The sequence below is a fragment of the Bison bison genome, unplaced genomic scaffold, assembly GCF_000754665.1.
Source record: "Bison bison bison isolate TAMUID 2011002044 unplaced genomic scaffold, Bison_UMD1.0 scf7180017864491, whole genome shotgun sequence".
NCBI classification, from domain to species: domain Eukaryota; kingdom Metazoa; phylum Chordata; class Mammalia; order Artiodactyla; family Bovidae; genus Bison; species Bison bison.
This window is the reverse complement of record NW_011495050.1, coordinates 22026025-22047001: the sequence shown is the minus strand read 5'-3', so window position 1 is coordinate 22047001 and position 20977 is coordinate 22026025. Positions and strand designations below refer to the sequence as shown.

The 20977-nt window shown below is 37.8% G+C and overlaps 1 protein-coding gene across 1 annotated transcript in view; it reads right to left on the bottom strand.

Moving 5' to 3' along the window:
- Positions 1-20977, bottom strand: part of RGS22 (regulator of G-protein signaling 22) — a 154909-nt gene that overhangs the window by 20484 nt on the left and 113448 nt on the right. The window contains exons 22-26 of the mRNA XM_010863558.1: positions 17705-17863; positions 14790-14858; positions 11882-12043; positions 6763-6942; positions 2071-2229 (exon numbers count right to left, since the gene is read on the bottom strand). Coding sequence (XP_010861860.1) covers positions 2071-2229; positions 6763-6942; positions 11882-12043; positions 14790-14858; positions 17705-17863 — 729 coding nt within the window. The remainder of the gene's footprint in view (positions 1-2070; positions 2230-6762; positions 6943-11881; positions 12044-14789; positions 14859-17704; positions 17864-20977) is intronic.

Here is a 20977-nt window from a genome sequence, read left to right as displayed (position 1 = left end):
TACTCAGCCATTAAAAAGAATACATTTGAATCAGTTCTAATGAGGTGGATGAAACTGGAGCCTATTATACAGAGTGAAGTAAGCCAGAAGGAAAAACATAAATACAGTATACTAACACATATATATGGAATTTAGAAAGATGGTAACGATAACCCTGTATACGAGACAGCAAAAGAGACACTGATGTATAGAATAGTCTTATGGACTCTGTGGGAGAGGGAGAGGGTGGGAAGATTTGGGAGAATGGCATTGAAACATGTGAAACGTCATGTATGAAACGAGATGCCAGTCCAGGTTCAATTCACGATGCTGGATGCTTGGGGCTGGTGCACTGGGACGACCCAGAGAGATGGTGTGGGGAGGGAGGAGGGAGGAGGGTTCAGGATGGGGAACACATGTATACTAATTAAATAATTTTCTATTAAAAAAAATAAATAAATAAAAAATAAAAAAAAAAAAGCAAGGGAATTCCAAATAAAAAATCTACTTCTGATTCACTGAAAAAAAAAAAAAAAAGGAGTTGTTGAGAACATATCCAAAACTTAATGGTTGCTCTTGGAAGTGGGGAGGGTAATAGAACTCAGGGTTGGGGGCTTTCCTGGTGGCTCAGTGGTAAAGAATCCACCTGCCGTGCAGGTGACATGGGTTTGATTCCTGATCCAGGAAGGTCTGACATACTGCGGAGCAACGGAGCCCGTGCGCCACAACCACTGAGCCTGTGCTCTAGAACCTGGGAGCCACAATGAGAGAGCCACCGCACCATGACTAGAGGGAAGTCCATGTAGCAGCGAAGACCCAGCACGGCCAAATAAGTAAATAAATAAAATCATGCATTAAAAATAAAAAAGAACTCAGGACTGGGGTTAAGAGGTACAGTGTTCTGCACTATTTCACTTACAAAGGAAAAATGAAAAACTAATGTAAAATATGTTAACAGTGTTTATATTGACCTGGGGAAACATGGGGGTTATAATTATATTACTCTTATATCTTTAGATATATTTTAAATTTCTTTTAAAAAAGAGAATAGGGGTAAAGCTTATAAATAAGATGAAATATGTTATTTGTTACCCCTTCTCAAGTAAAAAAATAGATAAAGAGAGATAAATTGATAACGGACAGACAAAGAGGCAGCCTGGGCAACTTACGACTCGTAAGTTTCACAGTCAGTGTATCATTCTCTAATTTTAATATTGAAAATGCTGTCCCAAGTGCATAATACTATCTCATTCATTCCCAGATTTATTTGGTAAATAATGATTAATAATTGAACATGTGCTGGATAGTGGTGGAAGTATTTAATAAGACAGATGGTATCTTTGAGGATCTCAGTTCAGTGAGAAAGACAGATGCAAAAACTTACTCGTAAGACAAATATAAAGTGCTCTCCAAGAGAGGTACATAGATGAGATGATTTTTGAGATACTTTTTTTAACTTCAAAACAAGTCTGAAACTTCTGACTGAAGGCTTAAAAGTCACTAAAATCCATACTTTATAACTTCTCTGTATTTTTGCTCATCCCAAATTCTACAAATGTACACACAGCATTTGCAGAGAAGAAACCAATTCTGAGTCCACATTGGAACCACTTCTTTGACTTGCTTTTCGTTGCTTTTGTTATTATAATCATACAGAATGGACTGCCTCAGAGAATCCTGCCCCTCTGCCTAACTGTTAAAGTGCTTTGGGTTCAGAACCCTGTCCACCTGTAGGCAGCAGGAAAGAAGAAATTAACACATCCCCTGCCGGAGGCTTGCCACTGTAGGAGATGTTTGCAAGATTAATGGCCTTTTTTATTTTGCTTCCTCGTCTCCCCACCCCACCCCACCCCCCCCCGGCCGTCTCTGATCTATAAAAATCTGGCATCCAGACCTCAATAAGATGGTTATTTGGAGGCACTAGTCTGCCATCTTCTGGGTCAGCTGGCTCCCTGATTAATGTATCTTCCTTGCCTCAACCCCTCAGATTCATTGGCCTTTCGTGTGGCGAGCAGAGAGAGCCTGGACTCAATAACAATATCACATACCTTTTAAAAAGTCTGATTAAACCCCAAATGATTCTTGTCTCACCTTTACAAATTTTTCATCTTCTATGACTGCCATTTTCTTTTTCTGCTTACTATATTCTTGTCTTCTCTCCAAAACACTCATAATTTTTTCATCAGTTAAGTTCTTCCTAAACTCACAGAACTGAGGCCAAAATTTAAACAGAACTCCAAAAATTGTCATCTGTATAAAAAACAAAGTATGTCTCAGATTACAATTTTATACAAATGTACCAATTTTAACTCTAATTCACCATAATAATGGATTAACTATTCTATCTTTAATATACAGCATGTTTCCTCCAACTTATTGTCTCCAGACATCTTGGTATAGTTTAGCTTGGCACATGCTTATCATCAATGTTTTTTTACTACCAACGAGAAGTCTTTCTTTTAAAAAAACATACACTTAAATACAGTTAAAAGTCACTTTATACTTTATGTTTCCCTAACCAATTGATTGTATTAATAAAGAATCCATTAGGTCTTTTTAAATAAGAAATATATGTTTTCTTTTAAAACTTATACCAGTTGATCTGCCACACACTCGGCTGTTTTATGCAAGTATTCCAAATATTCAGTTCATCAAGGGGGACTCCTCTCCACCCCTCCTTTCCCTTCTTTTAAAGAAAGGAAATACCATTTTGCCTCTGGAAAAGCTCTTAAACAAAGCTGCAGATCTAAGAATAAATCTTGAGTAACTTAAATGATACAATCTCTCTTTTATGTGAGAGCAAGAAAAGTAACATTTAAAAAGCAGAGTGGTATCCTGGACAAATGCTTTCTATGAGGATACTCTACATTAAGTGATTAATTGTGATATTTATAGAGATAAGAATTGTTGCTCAAATCTTCATGCCAAGTTTTTTCATTAGTTCCAGAGGCATACGTTACTTCCAAGAAGGTAGGACTTGCCACATCAGATCAAGTCCAACATCTTGTTGCTGGGAATGGACTTTACCTAATGCCCTGGAGAAAAATGAACCATCCCATTAGGCTCTAAGCCAACTTTTCAGCAGGAAAGTGGAGTTTTTAGAAAGTAAATGCTGCAGTGATCAACAGAGTCCTGAACATCGTGATACATTTCATCACTCCTTTCTGTACATGAATATCATTAGTAATTCTATAATTATTTACTCCCTTTATGATACCATCTTGTCACTGAATTCTATAGCCTCTTGGGATTGTGAACACAAAAGCTAAAGATACTTTATTTGACGAAGTGTAGGCTTTAAAAAAGTTTTCATTTCCATTTATCTACCATGGATTTGGGGCTTTCCAGGTAGCATTAATGGTAAAGAACCCTCCTGCTAAAACAGGAGACATAAGAGCCTCAGGTTCGATCCCTGGGTCTGGAAGATCCCCTAGAAGAGGAAATGGCAATCCATTCCAGTATTCTTGCCTGGAGAATTCCTTGGCAAGCTACGGTCCATAGGGTCACAAAGAATCGGATATGACTGAAGCAACATATCATGCACGCCATGCTTTAAGTAATCCCCTGCTCCAATGTTAAAGGATCACGGTAGTTTTTATATGAATTTCTTAAACTTAAACACTCCTCTTCCACCTCCATTTACCAACTATTGACCCTACTTCTCAGTTCTCTCTCTAAAACCTGAGTCATTTCCAGCTCTCAAATGTATTTGTCACCTAGAAGGCTTCCCAGTAAAAGTTACCCTATTAGGGCACAATATTTCAAGGCAGACATAAAATCTCTCTATTTCTGGGAATCCCTTGGAAGTTCAGTGGTTAGGGGTCCACACTTCCAGTGCAGGGGGTATGGGTTTGATCCCTGGTCGGGAAACTAAGATCCTGTTGTGCAGAACAGGGTGGCTGAGAAACAAATGCTCTATTTCTAAAAGTTGCAGTTAATAACATTCATGTTATTCATGAAAATTGTCCTGTACCTCCAGAACCTTAAAAGACAACCAGACTGTTAGAAAATTTTTTAATAAATATGGAGCTATTTCCCACATTGCCAGTGGATGGGCAATGGCTGCAGCATGAGTGAAGAGTGTCAGTGAAAATATGGCTGAGTGACAAAAGCTTCTAAGCTATTAGGAATGCAGGTGGGGGAAAGGCAGATGTTACAAGTGAAAGCAATACTAAAAGAGGCAACAGCTTTTATTTACTCTTCAGTCCTTTTACGCAACGTTGCTCTATTGCCAATTTGAGCTATTTCTCTCATGTTTGATCTCACATCATTCATTCATGTTTTCAAAAATGATAGTGTCTATTCTGTGCTAGGCATGCAGGCCACAGCAGCAAATAAGAAACAGTCCCTATTCTCAAAGACCTTACAGTCCAGTGGGAAAGTCAAGCATGAGAACAGCTATTTTCAAATTTGTATGATAAGTGTTCCAACAGGGACAAACACAGGATATCACAGAAGCATAAAGGAGAGAAGATGAGACTGTGAAAAGCTCTGGAGGGAAGAAAGTAAGGCTTCTCTGCTGCTGCTGCTGCTGCTAAGTCACGTCAATCATGTCCAACTCTTAGCGACCCCATGGACTGTAGCCTACCAGGCTCCTCTGTCCACGGGATTCTCCTGGCAAGAGTACTGGAGTGGGTTGCCATTGCCCTCTCCGGTGAAATGCCTGCTGTTGCTACTGCTAAGTCGCTTCAGTCGTGTTTGACTCTGTGCAACCCCATAGACGGCAGCCCATCAAGCTTCCCCATCCCTGGGATTCTCCAGGCAAGAACACTGGAGTGGGTTGCCATTTCCTTCTCCAGTGCGTCAAAGTGAAAAGTGAAAGTGAAGTCGGTCAATCATGTCCCACCCTTAGCGACCCCATGGACTGCAGCCTACTGGGCTCCGTCATCCATGGGATTTTCCAGGCAAGAGTACTGGAGTGGGGTACTATTGCCTTTCTATGGAAGTACAAGTATTTCAGTGGGCCTTCCCTGGTGGTCCGTGATTAAGACACCACACTTCCACTGTAGGGGGCATAAATTTGATCCCTGACTGGGGAACTAAGATCCTGAATGCTGTGTGGCCAAAATAAAGCAAAAAATAAAATAAAATCAATGCAGGGATGCAAGTTCAATCCCTGGTCAGGGAATGAAGATCCCACATGCTGTGCAGCCAAAATAAACAAATAAAAGTGAAAAATCTAATATTTCAGTAAGACAGAGATAGATGGCAGTGAGTGGAAAGGTATCTGCTTAGAGAGATATCGATGAAGGAATATGGTCTCCAGTCTGAGGACAATGGGAGTAGTTGAAATTGAGAGCAGAGAAGTGACATGATCAAATACACATTTTGAAAAAGATGGCTCCATCTGCAGTAAGTTAAATGGTTTCGAGAGAGTCTAGGGGCAGGGAATTTTGGTAATCAATGTGAGACACTGCAGACATAAACTGAGGTAGTGGTATGGAGTTGGAGAAAAGTAGATAGAGTAACAGATAAGGAGACAAATGGATACATGTTAGTGACTGAAGATCACCGAAGGTCAGGGAACAAAGGAGAGAGAAGACATGAAGGTGCAACCAGATCTCTGGCTTGCACACCTGGGTAGGAGGTATGTCCTTCTCTGAGCTTCCTTAGGGAACACGGAAACAATAGACCTGGTGAGGTGAGGCCCCTAAATATTCTCTTGTTCTCTGATACCCTAAAGATTATATTTAAGATATATCTGGGACTTTGTTTTGGGAAATGAGACAGAGGCATAAACTAAAGGACTCCAGTAAAGTTCCCTGGCTGCACTCCCTGGACAGTGTGGCGGAACCAACCAACATAAGCAGCTCAAGACGCTCACCGTCAGCCTCGAGGCTGTGATCTGGATGGGCAAGCCTTGGCCTGGCCATCAAGAGACCGGGCTAGGCTAAGTGATCTTCTCATTAACAGATGCTACAATTCTGACACCATATTTTCTGTTTCTCCCTAGCAGATCGTCAATCATTTGTCTATATTTTTCCCTATTTTAATGCATAATTTGGATGGTGAGTCTGCTTTCGGTTCCTTTTAGGACTTAGAACACAGCTGGCTTGCAAATGAAAATGTTAAGGAATAATGGTCTTTTTCCATGCTCAAGGGCATTCATACCCTAAATCTCTGTTTCATATCACTTAAATCATGACAGGGCCTTCCCTATTACCCCTATTATAATTTATTTTTCTTAATCATTTTTCAGGAACAACATCACTAAAAGGCTTTTCAAAATGCAAATAAACTATGTTCAGCAAATCACTGTTTTCTATTATTTATCTTAAAGAGAAGTAACTTGAGCAGGTTAACAGGCATGATTTTCCTTTCATGAGCTTGTGTACTTTATGTTGGTTGGGTACTTAAACCTCCTCTCACTTACTTTATGAGCTATGTGAATATTCCAACTTTTAAAAATACACAAATCCTGGGACACACATAATTTACACATTTCTTGTGGTAGCAGATATTTTAAAAGGAAATATGAATGGTGGGAAAGGAAGGAGAAATTAGTTGGGGATTTATAAATTAGAAATAAAATGATAACCATGCAAAGTCAAAGTATATAGAATTTTAAAAATTGTACTTGCTGTATATTACCATCAGCAAAATAGCAAGTTACTAGTTTCTATGTTATGTGGCGTTGGCAACGTTTTTCTAATTAAATAGAATAAATCCCAGGATTAGGAGGATTCAAACCTTGCCAAATATGAATAATACAAAAACTTTAAAAGAATATCTAGACTACTAATCTATTTTAAAGTATGCTTACTACATGCCCTGATTTCTTACCTGTGCCTCTCTGAATACATATGGTCCCAACTCCTTCCTGTGTTCAATAATCTTCTGGGCTTGCTCTACTGGAATGTCAATTTGTAAAGCTGGGGGGATGCTGGAATTAATAAAGCAGTTGATAATAGTCATAATCTTCTTGTGTATGATAGACTCATCACAATGAGAATGGCACAAGTCCTAAACAAGGAGGAAAGATAGATCAATACGTGATTAATGCATTAATAGAACACTTTATAAGTGAAGTGAAGTCGCTCGGTCGTGTCCGACTCTATGCATTAATAGAACACTTTACAGAATACATCAATATGTCTTTAAGTTAATATAATTGTAACTTCAGGTCAAGAGAGTACTGGGACATGTCAAGACTATCTTAAAAATCAGAGATTTCATTTTTCTTGGATTTGAAGAACCTAAGACTGTTTCTCTTTTTCGCTCCGAGCCTGTGTCTGCATGTCTTTGTGCGTCATGTTCATTGACTCATTCGGTCAATCTTTGCCTTTTAAAGGAACCTAAGACTTTGACACATATACCCTAAGTAAACACAGATTTCATTTTAATCCTGGTTGCTTCTTCTCCTGGCAAAGAAGCAGCTTTAGTGTCTGCTTTGACTCATTTAACAAATTCATATTAAGTACCTGCAATATGCCAGACCTTGAGGTAAGCCCCAAGACACAGTACCTGTCCTTTAAAGGCTCAATATCTACAGGATGAGAAGCACGAAAACACATGATTCCAATCTGAGATAGCTAAGTAAGTGGCACAATGGAGAACAAGCACCTAACTCAACTTACAAGTGGATGCAAAAGCTTTTTCCACCATAACTGCTTCTATGCCAAGGTGATTTAGACTCAAAAATGCTAGCATATTAATGGGAATGCTGTATTTAATAGGTGTATTATTATGTATCTCAGTATCTATATTTTTTCAGATAACCTATTACATTATCATCTTTATAGCTAAAGAATTTAAACATAGTAATGATATATGTAATGATAAAAGACCCAGTTTTATGTCAGAGATGTAAGGCTATCACTTTTTAAGACAAAGAGGGTAGCTGAGCTTGAATTATGACGTTTCTTTGCTAAAGATATTGTTCTCTAAATCACTAGAAAACACAAAAGTTTGGAAACTTGTAATTCTAGGCCAGAAATTAGCCAGCATTTATTAAGTGCTCACTGTATGACAGGCATTATAATAACGGTCTTAAGGACAGTTAAAGAAAATTTCTGGTGTTTGCCATATAAAACATTACATAAATAAGTTATAAGTTTGGCATAAATTATATGTGAAAAATCTTGATATAAATGTTACATTGAGACAACAGTTAGCATTTTTATGCAATTTAGTATTCCCTCAGAAAATGCCTATTTATAACACATGCTTGCTATGTTACCCCAAATTAAATTTTTTGCTGTTACTAGTGAAATTATCATATATTTGGTGAGCTGAGTTAATTATTATTTTTTAAATTAATTTGTATTGGAGTATAGTTGCTTTACAATGATCCTGGTTTTTTATTATTATGGAAATATAAGGATTGTGAAATAAAAACAAATTTGTGAAATTATACAATGTTAATTTTGAGAGTGTAGAGTCAGAATTTAGACAGAATCCAACCTGGTATTTTTTCTGGTTTTTATGCCCTACTCTACCATTAGCTGAGTTCACTTTTACTTATTGTTAAGGTCTCAGTTTAAGCACACAGTCGACCCTTGAACACGGGCCGGGGGTGGCGGGTGGTTAGGGCACCAACCCCGCCCTTGCAATTGAAAATCCACGCATAACTTTACAGTTGGCCATCTGTATCTGTGTTTCCACACCTGTGGATTCAAACAACAGTGGACTGTGAAGTACTGTAGTCTGAATTTGTTGAAAAAAACTCAGATATAAGTGGACCTCGCAGTTCAAACCCTTGCTGTTCAAGGGTCAACTGTACTGTCCTCTAATAAACGTTCCGTGTCTGCCTCGGTCTAGGTGGTGGCCAGCTCAGGGACTTCACTGCACCCGTGCGTCTCCCAGCCGTTGCACTGCTCACACTCGCTTAACCACCCGCTCCGTCACTTGTCTGTCCCTCCTCTAACACTGCAAGCCCTGAGAGGAAAGGCTTGATCACAGGTTTTAGCCTGGCCCTTGGTAGATGCTCAGCAAGTGTTTGCTGGATGTATATATCCTTCCAGTCTTTTCTCTTTGGGGATATATACACACACACACACACTTTATATTAAATCATACTGCTTTCTAGTAGCTAGGTTTTAAAAAATCAGTAAGATGAAGATATTTTTCCCATCACTGATTAATCTTCCAACAGCAAATTTGTAATGCCTTCAGAGTATTCTCATGCATAGATGTATTATAATTAAAGTAAGCAATGTCCTGCTGTTCAACATCATAGTTCTTTCCAGCTTTTCACAATTCAGAACTATCTCTGATTAAGATCATAGGAGCCACCCCTTTGCATATTATTACAATCGTCCCTGGGAGGGAGTATAACTTAGTAGTTAAGGCCACAAGCTTTAGCAATAGAATGTCTTGGCTCAAATTCCAGCTCTACTACTTAGTTAGCTGTACGAGGCGCAGAAGTTCAACTTTTCTGTGCCTTAGTTTCTTCATCTGTAGAATGGTGAGAATTAACAGCTTTGACCTAGGATTCTTATAAAGGATAAGGTAGTTATCACGTGAAAAGCATTAAGATAATCTCTGACAGACATAAACACTTAGTATGAGTAAGCCATATAAAAATGAGCTCAGTTAAGACTTGCTAGGTTTCTTTCTGGCAAACTTCCTCAAGACCTAATTCAAGTATCATCACTTCTTTTTTTGAAAAATTTTTCTTGGGAGTAGAGTTGGTTTACAATGCTATGTTAGTTTCAGGAGTACAGCAAAGTGAATCAGTTATACATATACATATAACCACTTTTTTTTAAAGATTCTTTTCCTACATAAATCGTTACAGAGGACTGAGGAGAGTTCTCTGTAAGAATCATCACTTCTGCTGAGACCTCCCTGACCTACCACCACCCCTGAATCATCCCCTCCACTGTATCAAAATTATAACCAGTTAGAATATGGATTATAATCAACGTTATTTCATCATATTTTGTTTTCATGGATGATTCCCCTCCTCGAGGGAAGACAATATATTATATCCATTTTTTAAATTTCTGCAATCTAGCATTTAGTAAATACTTACTGAATAAACACATTCACTTCAATAGCATGATTTTTAATAACTATATAGGATTACATGTCCCCCATTCTACACCACAGAAAAGATATTTAAATGAAGACCAAGGGCAGCTTTGGAGGAGTGACAGTCACAAAGGGTTGACTATGTATGAGTCTCTGTTTTTTTTTAAATGCTTATTTTGCACAGCTTATCTCCTTACCTTTTGTCGTAACAGGGTTGGACCTACTCGTATTCATTTTAGCTTAAAGACCATAATAATTTCCTGTTCTGGAAAACAGAATCTACCCCCTTTTTAATTTTCAAAAAAATTATTTTAATATTATTTATCTTGTGATAGATTTTGAAAGAACTTATATCTCAAAATACTTTTTTTTTTTTTCCCTTGGAGAAATTTTTGTGTTGAGAAAGGTACAAAAACTGTGGATAACAGAAAAGAGTAGAAAACAGTTTCATGGAATGCTGGAGAAAGTCTGAAAGCAAAATGGTATTGAGCAACTACTAACTATATAGAATAAACATGATGCAGAGTATTAGTGTCGCATAATCCCTGCCTGGAGAAGGGAATAGCAACCCACTCCAGTATTCTTGCCTGGAGAATCCCACGGCCAGAGCAGCCTGGTGGGCTACAGTCCACAGGGTTGCACAGAATCAGACACAACTAAAGCGACTTACCACACACTGCAATCCGTGCTTAGATCATAGTTCAACTGAAAGCCTTATTGTCTTGAATTCCAGTTTTATTTTTACTCCCTACTTTTATAAAAATGGGATTAAACAGGCAGATGGCAAGGTAATGAGCCTGCTTACCTTGGGAGCAGGGATGTCTACTCTTATGTATTTCGAGACAACATTCCTGTTTTCAAATCTAGGTTATATAACCTAGAGAGTCCTTTCCTTCTCTTCAATGCAGAGATTCCATCAAATAATTAAACCTGATAATAAACTGCTTTGATAGCTAACAGCTTGCTCTTTCACTTATTTTGTTAAGAATTTGGCCATTCTGATAGAGAAGCCTCTTTCATTTCTGATGGTTTATTTCTCTGTAATCCATTATCTTTGAACACTATTGCTGCAAATATGGTTAGGAGGAATTTTTGTAAAGAAGCCTTGGTTAAAGTGCTGAATATGAGTATCTTCAGGAAAAAAATGTACATTTATAGATAAGTAATATGCAAAAACATAGTTAAAACTTTTCAGGAAGATTCTCATTAGAACATAATATATGTGAAACCCTGAAAAATCTAATACCATCATTTCAAGGCTAACTCTTACTCTTCACTATACAATAATAAATACATCTAATACAGACAATAAATACCTCAGTATTTACATATTGAGACGTTACTTTGCCAACAAAGGTCCATCTAGTCAAGGCTACGGTTTTTCCTGCGGTCATGTATGGATGTGAGAGTTGGACTGTGAAGAAAGCTGAGCACTGAAGAATTGATGCTTTTGAACTGTGGTGTTGGAGAAGACTCTTGAGAGTCCCTTGAACTGCAAGGAGATCCAACCAGTCCATTCTGAAGGAGATCAGCCCTGGGATTTCTTTGGAGGCAATGATGCTGAAGCTGAAACTCCAGTACTTTGGCCACCTCATGTGAAGAGCTGACTCATTGGAAAAGACTCTGATGCTGGGAGGGATTGGGGGCAGGAGGAGAAGGGGACAACAGAGGATGAGATGGCTGGATGGCATCACTGACTCGATGGACGTGAGTCTGGGTGAACTCCGGGAGTTGGTGATAGACAGGGAGGCCTGGCGTGCTGCGATTCATGGGGTCGCAAAGAGTCGGACACGACTGAACTGAACTGAACTAACTGATGAAGACATCAAGTCAGGATACAAATCTTGTCCATATAGTTAGGAATCTGATATGTTAATGCACTTCCTCCTTTAAAAGAGGTGGTTTTCTCCAGCTTCTAATACAATACCTTATATTTTTGTACTTCTTGCCAAAAGAGCACCCCATTTTCCAATAAATCTCCTTTTAGAGCCACAAAGCGTTGAAATTGTCTTGCAGTAACTGGATTCAATAAAGCTTTACGGAAAGCAATGATTTCACAAGACGAAGATATCCACTTACTCTCCACAGGCTGTCCAAATCAGAGAATACATAAAATTAGCTGTGTTCTAAAAATTAATAATAAAATCATTTATTAGGCTAAAAATTACCAACTTCTATCTCCTTTGTTTTGGGCTGTTGAAATTTATAGCATGGATAAAGAGAATTTGGCAAATTCCCCTCTCTTTTCTTCTCCCTTTTGTCTCCTTTATATTTTTATGGCATCATTTTTTTAAGAGATGGGGAGAAAATGAAATGATTGGATGACTTAGAACATATGATTATATTACAGAGGACTGAGAATGTTAATAATCATTAGAGTTTGAGAGATGGTGAAAAACTACATTTGGGTATATAGTATGAATTCTGTGCTTAAACACAACAAAGTAATCACGATGTTATGATTATATATTATTTTATAATTATGTATACTAGATGTTATATATTAATATATAATTTTCCTGACTTTCAAAAAGTAAAGGCAGTTTAACATTTAAGATATTTTTTAAAAAATTGTAGGAAAAATTACCAATTAATCCTATTATAATTTAAATAGGAAATTTACTGTGGAGCTTCACTTTAATTCTATCCTAGAAAGATAATGGGGGTTTTTTGTCTTTGTTTTTGGCTTTGGATTCTGGCTGTGGGCTTGTGGGATCTTAGTTTCCTAACTAGGGATCGAACCTGGGGCAGAGCCATGAAAGCCCTGAGTCCTCACCACTGGACTACCAGGGAATTCCCAAAAGACCAAGTTTTTAGGTGGGGCATCTTTATATTATTTTAATAATAAATTACTATTAATAATTAATAACAAGAAGAAATGAAACTATTAATGCATATTTTTGATGATAAACTTTCTCTGACCCAGGATTCACTTTACACAACAGAAAAGACATACTATTTTACTACAAAGGCATTACTTTTATAAAGGCATTACTTATTTTATATCTTCTCAGTTTTGAAGCATATGATGTCTGCTTTTCTTGATATACTTTTCTTTCTTTATTTCCTTCTGGCTGTGCTGGGTCTTAGTTGCTGTGAGCAGGGCTCCTCTCCAGTTACGGTGCGATGGCGTCTCACTGCAGTGGTTTCTCTTGTGGAGCATGGGCTCTAGGGTGTGCAGGCTCAGCAGTCCTGGCACAGGGGGTTAGTCGCCCACAACATGTGTAATCTCTCCGGACCAGGGATCAAACCTGAGTCCTCTGTGTTGGCAGGTGGATACTTAACTGCTAGACTACCAGGGAACTCCTATTATGTCTACTTTTTTTACCTTGACCATTTTAGGTCACATATTCACCCCCTCTTTAGCCTCTCAGATTAAAAAACATAATAGGTTTTATTCAATTTACTGAATAGATTTTTTTACATTTGATAAATTTATTGAAGTTCCCAAAATCTGAGGTTAGCCTACAACCATGCCAGGAAGCATCATTCTAAAGGCAATTTTTTGGATGAACTTAGGAATTATAGTAAAATCAATGACAAATATCCATTATACATAATAAATATCCGTTACTGACAATGCGTAAGCTAAGGTTCTTGAAACAAATCATATGTGACCAACGATAAAAGTGTTTAAGAGAGCTATGTAAAAAGTCTATGGGAACACAAAGGAAGGAGTAACTAATTTTGCCTGGGGGAGTAGGGGCTTTACAGAGAAAGACTTTGAGGGTGACTGCTGAGGTGGAAACTGCAAAGTGAACGCAGCTCCAGGCAGTCGAGATGAATGGTGGTGCCTTCATCGCAGATAAAGTGAATAGATGTCTATCACAATTTTAGTGAGCCACATGTGGAGTTTCAAGGACAAAAAGTTAAGACCCTTACCAGATGGTCCATATTAAAATTATAGCCCTATAAATAGGAACAACTATGTATTAGACTGGGATGTTTATTTAAAACCCACTCAACAAATAATGTTTTAAGACCTGCTTCTTAAGATACTAAAACTTAGTAATTTAACTAAAACCCATAATTTAACTAAACAGAAAATAACATAATATATAATGCACAATAATATGAAATATAAGCCCATTCTATTTAGCATTTTGAAAAATATATAAAAGGGACAAATATAAGACTATTTCCTTTTGAGAAGAAAACACAGAAAAAAAACATCCTAACTGATACATATACTCCTCTAGTAGTCTAACAGATTTTATCTTTGCTAGATTGTAGAAGGTCACCTGGGTCTAGTTTGACATTTTATCAAGACCTACAGAAGGATGAATACAAATAAATTTGTAGGCTCAAAAAGAAGACTGTGTTTATCATTCTTGTTAAGAAGAAAAATAGGCAATTTCTAAGAAGGTATCATATTATAGTGGTTTAAATAATCACCAAAATGACAGTTATCTTAATTCTTTTAAAGTTAAAATGTACTTCTAAATGAAGAGGATAATGTAAGATAATTTAAGTTACTGATTCCGCTGCATACTCCTCATTCTTTTTGTGTAATCTACTCCCAGTAATAAATAAGCTACCACATGCTGGAAAAACAGCCTGTCTCAATAAATCCATCACAAGCAAAATAACTAAAAATATATATTTAAAATCCAATCACACACTTCCAGAGTTGAGCAGGTCAAGGAAATCTTTAAGAAGAGGGCTCTAGTAGAATTACACTTTACCTGAGAGTCCTTCAGCCAGTTAAGAATAGTGTCAGCATCTGCTGGTTTAGAAAGCATTATCTACAATGAAGATCTTTGTATAGGAAGGGGAAGAAAAATACTTTGACAGTTGGAACTTAAAAAAGGAAGAACATAACAAATACTACTTGCCTTCCAGACTCCAATTTTCCTTTCACGCTTTTGTAGTAAAAGCTCTTCAGCTATGTCTTTTATCTGTACCTAGAAGCAAAACCAATGATTTTATCCAGTTATTCAGAATGTCCACAGTGTTGAAGTCACTGATTCAACAGCTTTAAAAAAGGCAGTAAAGGTCAGTGTGGGGGACTTCTCTGGTGGGTGGTCCAATGGTTAAGAATCCGCCTTTGAATGCAGGGGACATGGGTTTGGTCCTTGGTTGGGGAACTAGGATCCCACATGCCATGGGGCAATTAACCCTGCATGCTACTGTAACTACTGAGCCCATACTACAACAAAAGATTCTGCATGTCACAACTAAGACCTGATGCAATCAAAAATATTTGTTTTTAAAGGTCAGTGTGGATAAGAGAGAAAACAGGAGAAAGAGGATTAAGACTTAGAAATGGAAGCCCTGCCCAGGTCCTTGGGCAAGTCACTCAAATTCTCTGAAGTTTCCTCATCTGCAAAATGGAGGTAATGATACCTGAGTGTACTGCCCCAAAGGTAGACAACTTTGAGTCACATGGAAACTGAAGCTGGAAAGATAATTAAGACTTCCCAGATTTTTGTGCTATTCTCCAGCCACAACTAATGGATAGCTGGTGAGAATCTGGGGCTCTGTGATGACTGAGAGGGACGGGATGGCAGGAGGGGAGGGAGGCTAGGAAGGGAGGGCAGGTATGTATAATTCTGGCTGATCTGTGTTGTTGTATGGCAAAAACCAACACAACACTGTAAAAATTGTAATAGAAAGAATCAGGCTGGACTAAAAAAAAAAAAGTACAAAAGTTACTCAATACAGAGAGGGAACACAGTAGACAATTCTTAAGGTTATTGCCTGTTCACAGTATTTTCCATTTGGGGGAACCACCCTTGCCAAGTCTGTGCTCGGCAACTCTCCTCAATAGCAGGTAGATCCAGGAGCTGACATAGAAAGACAGGGACTGGAATCACTGCTGCTGAGTCTCTTGGTAGCTACATGGTGGAGAAAAGATGTGAGAAGTCTTTTTGCTGAGTTCCCAGGGCTGTCCTGGCCCCTGGCCAGCTTTAGAAATAAAGCTTGGGTGTCAACTCTTCCCCTGAGTGTGTGAGATGCTCCAGCATAACTTTATTACAAATTCTTGATCTCCCTTCCCCTTTGTCTTTGCTTAAGGCTGCCAGAATCAGTGTATGCTGTTGGCCACCCAAAGAATTGCTAAATCAGGAAGGAGCTGTAAATTAGAATAAATATTACTGTGATAATCATAGTGAGAAAACATGGTAAACAAGATTAGTAAGCCAAATATCTTTTTACTTGGCTTTGGATAGACAATTAGAGTTTGCTGAAGAAAGGAAATGAGGAAATCTGAATTGTCCCAAAGCTTATTTCCATGAACTTTCTGCTTAAAACAAGTCAGGTCTTCTCCCCCATACTGCCAGTTCAGTTCAGTGGCTCAGTTATGTCTGACTCTGTGACCCCATGAACCGCAGCACCTCAGGCCTCCCTGTCCATCACCAACTCCCAGAGTCCACCCAAACCCATGTCCATTGAGTCAGTGATGCCATCCAGCCATCTCATCCTCTGTCGTCCCCTTCTCCTCCTGCCCTCAATCTTTCCCAGCAGCGGGGTCTTTTCAAATGAGTCAGCTCTTCACATCAGGTGGCCAAAGTATTGGAGTTTCAGCTTCAACATCAGTCCTTCCAATGAATACCCAGGACCCATTTCCCTTAAGATGGACTGGCTGGATCTCCTTGCAGTCCATGGGACTCTCAAGAGTCTTCTCCAACACCACAGTTCAAAAGCATCAATTCTTTGGCTCAGCTTTCTTCACAGTCCAACTCTTACATCCATCCATGACCACTGGAAAACCCATAGCCTTGATTAGACTGTAAGTTCCATGTTTCCAGCTGTACTGTGTTTTCCATAACTTAAAGTGCTCAGAAGACTAAGGATCTTTCCAGATAAGTAAGACTCAAAGTGTTTGATAAATTAAATATGGAAGGCAGGTTTTTAACATCCTTCCTGGTCAATACTAATAGCATGTGCTTTGCACACTAAACTCCAGAATTACATGTTCTTTACTCCTTGTATTCATTTTGTAAAGATCAGGTTTGCCTGATTTTGGATGTGATAATGACATCTAAAATTATCAAAGCAATACCTGCTTCTTATAAAACACAAACTAAACAAAGTAAAGCAACAACAACAAAAACCCTACTGTACAAAGTAAAAATCTTTCTCACTCCCCATACCCATTCCCAGGAGGTAGATCCTTTTTTGATCTTTGCTTTTAAACGTAAATAGAGATAGAGAGGAGAGAGAAATGCATAGACATGTATAGAGATATAAGCATATATAATGGGATTGTCTTCTATGTTTGATTGCTCTGATCCTGCTTGTTTCACTCAGTAAATAACATGTTTCATCATCAATATTTGTAGAAATCTCATTTTTATAATCTCATTTTATATGGAAATCTGCATAGTTTTCCACAGTATGGAATTATCATTATTCATTTGATTATTCCCATTTGTATACCCTTGTCCATTTATATGAAGACTCAATAATAATATAAAAAATAGCAACTATATTAAGACAATATGTGACTGCTGTGTGCCAGGCACCATTCTAAGAAACTACACATATATCATTTCCTCTTCATAACAATCTTATGAAGCTATTACTCTTATTAACTCCATTTTTTCCCAAATGAGAAAACTAAGGTTTGTAAAACGTAGTATTGTACAATTAATATGTGGCAGTGTAGAGATTAAAACTTGAGAAGTGTGACTCTCAGCTCTTAACCACTATGCCACAGTAGTACAATAGCTGAGTCAACAGGTACGCACATTTAATGTTTTGAGAGGTGCTGTCAGTTGCTATCCCAAGTTTATATTAACTTATATACCTTTATCTTTTGACGCGCCGCAAACTGTTCACTTGCAAGAAACAACGGCAACCAAACATTTTCTAGTCTATTTAGGACGTGCTTCTGAATTTCGATTAGAACAGCTGCATCAAGTTGCTCATGGAGAATCTTTCCCCAGCCACCACTTAAATTCATTATCTAAGAAAGAAAAAATGAAACAAACTTCTGTATAAGCAAAGAAATACTAATGGTCATTAATTTATTCATTCACCCCAAAACCATATGCCGAGCCCATGATTTTCATTTTCTATAAAATAGCTCCTGGCTTTATTGTGTATAGTAAAGACAGATAACTCCCCTAATATCAAACAGAGAATCGTGGTTTATGTGGTGGTTGTTTTAGAAGTATGATTTTGCTAATTTAGTCTTGTTTCATAGGACACAGGGCTTTGTATCCTGTGTGACAACTGCAAGGCCATTTTTTTTTCTCTATGGCTTCAATTTCCTCAACTGTAAAGTAAGGCCGTTATAGTCTTTTAGTTTTCTAAGTTCTCTTCTAGGTCTAATATTCTATGAAGCTCTGATTCTACTCAAATGGACTTCTTTGAGTAGGCATTTTCTTTTGTTTGAGAAAAATAAGGCATTACTTCATTAAGAGACAAATGACTCAGGTATTATAAATGTGCATATTACCAATAAACACTGGGTTGGAGATAGTGGAATGATGGTGGTAGCAAGGTAGGGCTGTTCCAACAACTTCAAAGAAGAAAACAGAGATGATAGGAAGCAGAAAAAGGCCAGGTTGCACAGACAATAGTCGCTGACATGCATCAGTAGCCCTTTTATAAGACACAATTTCTCTGTAGCCAAAACATCTTCTACAAAATTACTGATTTCAAAAATACTAATGGCCATAAAATTAATAAATTAAAAAATACTAATGGCCATTTCCTACTAGAAATCATTGTGGTTTTTACCTGTTTCTGTGTACATATCACTCAAAATCGGTGAGTTGTTTGCACAGAGGAAGAAAAATTAGACTCCTCATTGGAAAAATTATCTCTTCTTAGCTCTCCTTTTATTAATAAGGTTAAATCCTAGTAATAATATTGTTTTATATAAAAACAAAAAAGAGAAACTCTCTTCACCATCTTTTAACAATATTTATCAAATAGTATAAACAATAATATGGTTTCTGTATAAAAATAAGAAGAAAAGAGAAGAAAAGACTACTTTGCTAATCAAACTGCAAACTGGCCACAACTAAAATTAGAACTAGCATGGTCTATATAAAGCATAAAGTGATACAGGTATCCTTAAGTATAAAATAGGCAAATAAAATGAAAGACAAAGGTGAGGAAGAAGAGTCATTTGGAAAACTCTTCTGTAATAAGCCCAACCATTTGCTATGACAGCAATGGGTGACTTTTTCCACTGCATTTTTAATTCTCAGCAAGTTTTACTATGGAAGGTTCACACAGTAGCATCAGATACCATGAAACCTCATGCAATGCAGCACAAGCCAAATAGAAAACAAACACTTTCCAAGTGTTTATTTCATACTTATGCTTATTGAGATACTCCCAGCCATTTTTCCTAATACATCCCAGATTTGTATCTCAGGGAACCAAAGGCAAGACATTCTTCTTAAGGTTGCTTAATTCTAGAATTTCTTCTCTCACTTACTCCCAAGAACTTTTGTTTATTTTCCCCTCAAAGATCTAGATTTTAAACTTGGTATGCCCTACTTGTGAATACCTCTGAATTTTTCTTTAATTTACTGAATTAATCTGAGATTCATTTTTTTTCTTCCCTTAACAAATGTATGCCATTAGGGTTGTGATCCACACAGTCAAAGGCTTTGGCATAGTCAATAAAGCCAGACGTAGATGTTTTTCTGGAACTCTCTTGCTTTTTCTGTGATCCAACGGATGTTGGCAATTTGATCTCTGGTTCCTCAGCCTTTTCTAAATCCAGCTTGAACATCTGGAAGTTCACGGTTCACATATTGCTGAAGCCTGGCTTGGAGAATTTTGAGCATTACTTTACTAGCGTGTGAGATGAGTGGAACTGGGCAGTAGTTTGAGCACTCTTTGGCATTGCCTTTCTTTGGGATTGGAATGAAAACTGACCTTTTCCAGTCCTGTGGCCACTGCTGCGTTTTCCAAATTTGCTGGCATATTGAGTGCAGCACTTTCACAGCATCATCTTTCAGGATTTGAAACAGTTCGATGGAATTCCATCATCTCCACTAGCTTTGTTCGTAGTGATGCTTCCTAAGGCCCACTTGACTTCACATTCCAGGATGTCTGGCTCTAGATGAGTGATCACAGCATCATGATTATCTGGGTCATGAAGATCTTTTTTGTATAGTTCTTCTGTGTATTCTTGCCACCTCTTCTTAGTATCTTCTGCTTCTGTTAGGTCCATACCATTTCTGTCCTTTATTGTGCACATTTTTGCATGAAATATTCCCTTGGTATCTCTAATTTTCTTGAAGGGATCTCTAGTCTTTCCCATTCTATTGTTTTCCTCTATTTCTTTGCATTGATCACTGAGGAAGGCTTTCTTATCTCTCTTTGCTATTCTTTGGAACTCTGCATTCAAATGGGTGTATCTTTCCTTTTCTCCTTTACTTTTTGCTTCTCTTCTTCTCACAGCTATTTGTAAGGCCTCCTCAGACAACCATTTTGCTTTATGGCATTTTTTTTCTTGGGAATGATCTTGATCCCTGCCTCCTGTACAGTGTTACAAACCTCTGTCCATAGTTCTTTAGGCACTCTGTCTAACAGATCTAATCCTTTGAATCTATTTCTCACTTCTACTGTAAGGAATTTGATTTAGGCCATACCTGAATGGTCCAGTGGTTTTCCCTACCTTCTTCAATTTAAGTCTGAATTTGGAAATAAGGAGTTCATCATCTGAGCCACAGTCAGTTCCCAGTCTTGTTTTTGCTGACTATATAGAGCTTCTCCGTCTTTGGCTGCGAAGAATATAATCAATCTGACTTCAGTATTGACCATCTGGTGCTGTCCATGTGAGGAGTCTTCTCTTGTGTTGTTGGAAAAGGGTGTTTGCTATGACCAGTGTGTTCTCTTGGCAAAATTCTATTAGCCTTTGCCCTGCTTCATTCTGTACTCCAAGGCCAAATTTGCCTGTTACGACAGGTATTAACTTCCTACTTTTGCATTCCAGTCCCCTATAATGAAAAGAACATCTTTTTTGGGTGTTAGTTCTAGAAGATCTTGTAGGTCTTCATAGAACCATTCAACTTCAGCTTTTTCAGCATTACTGGTTGGGGCATAGACTTGG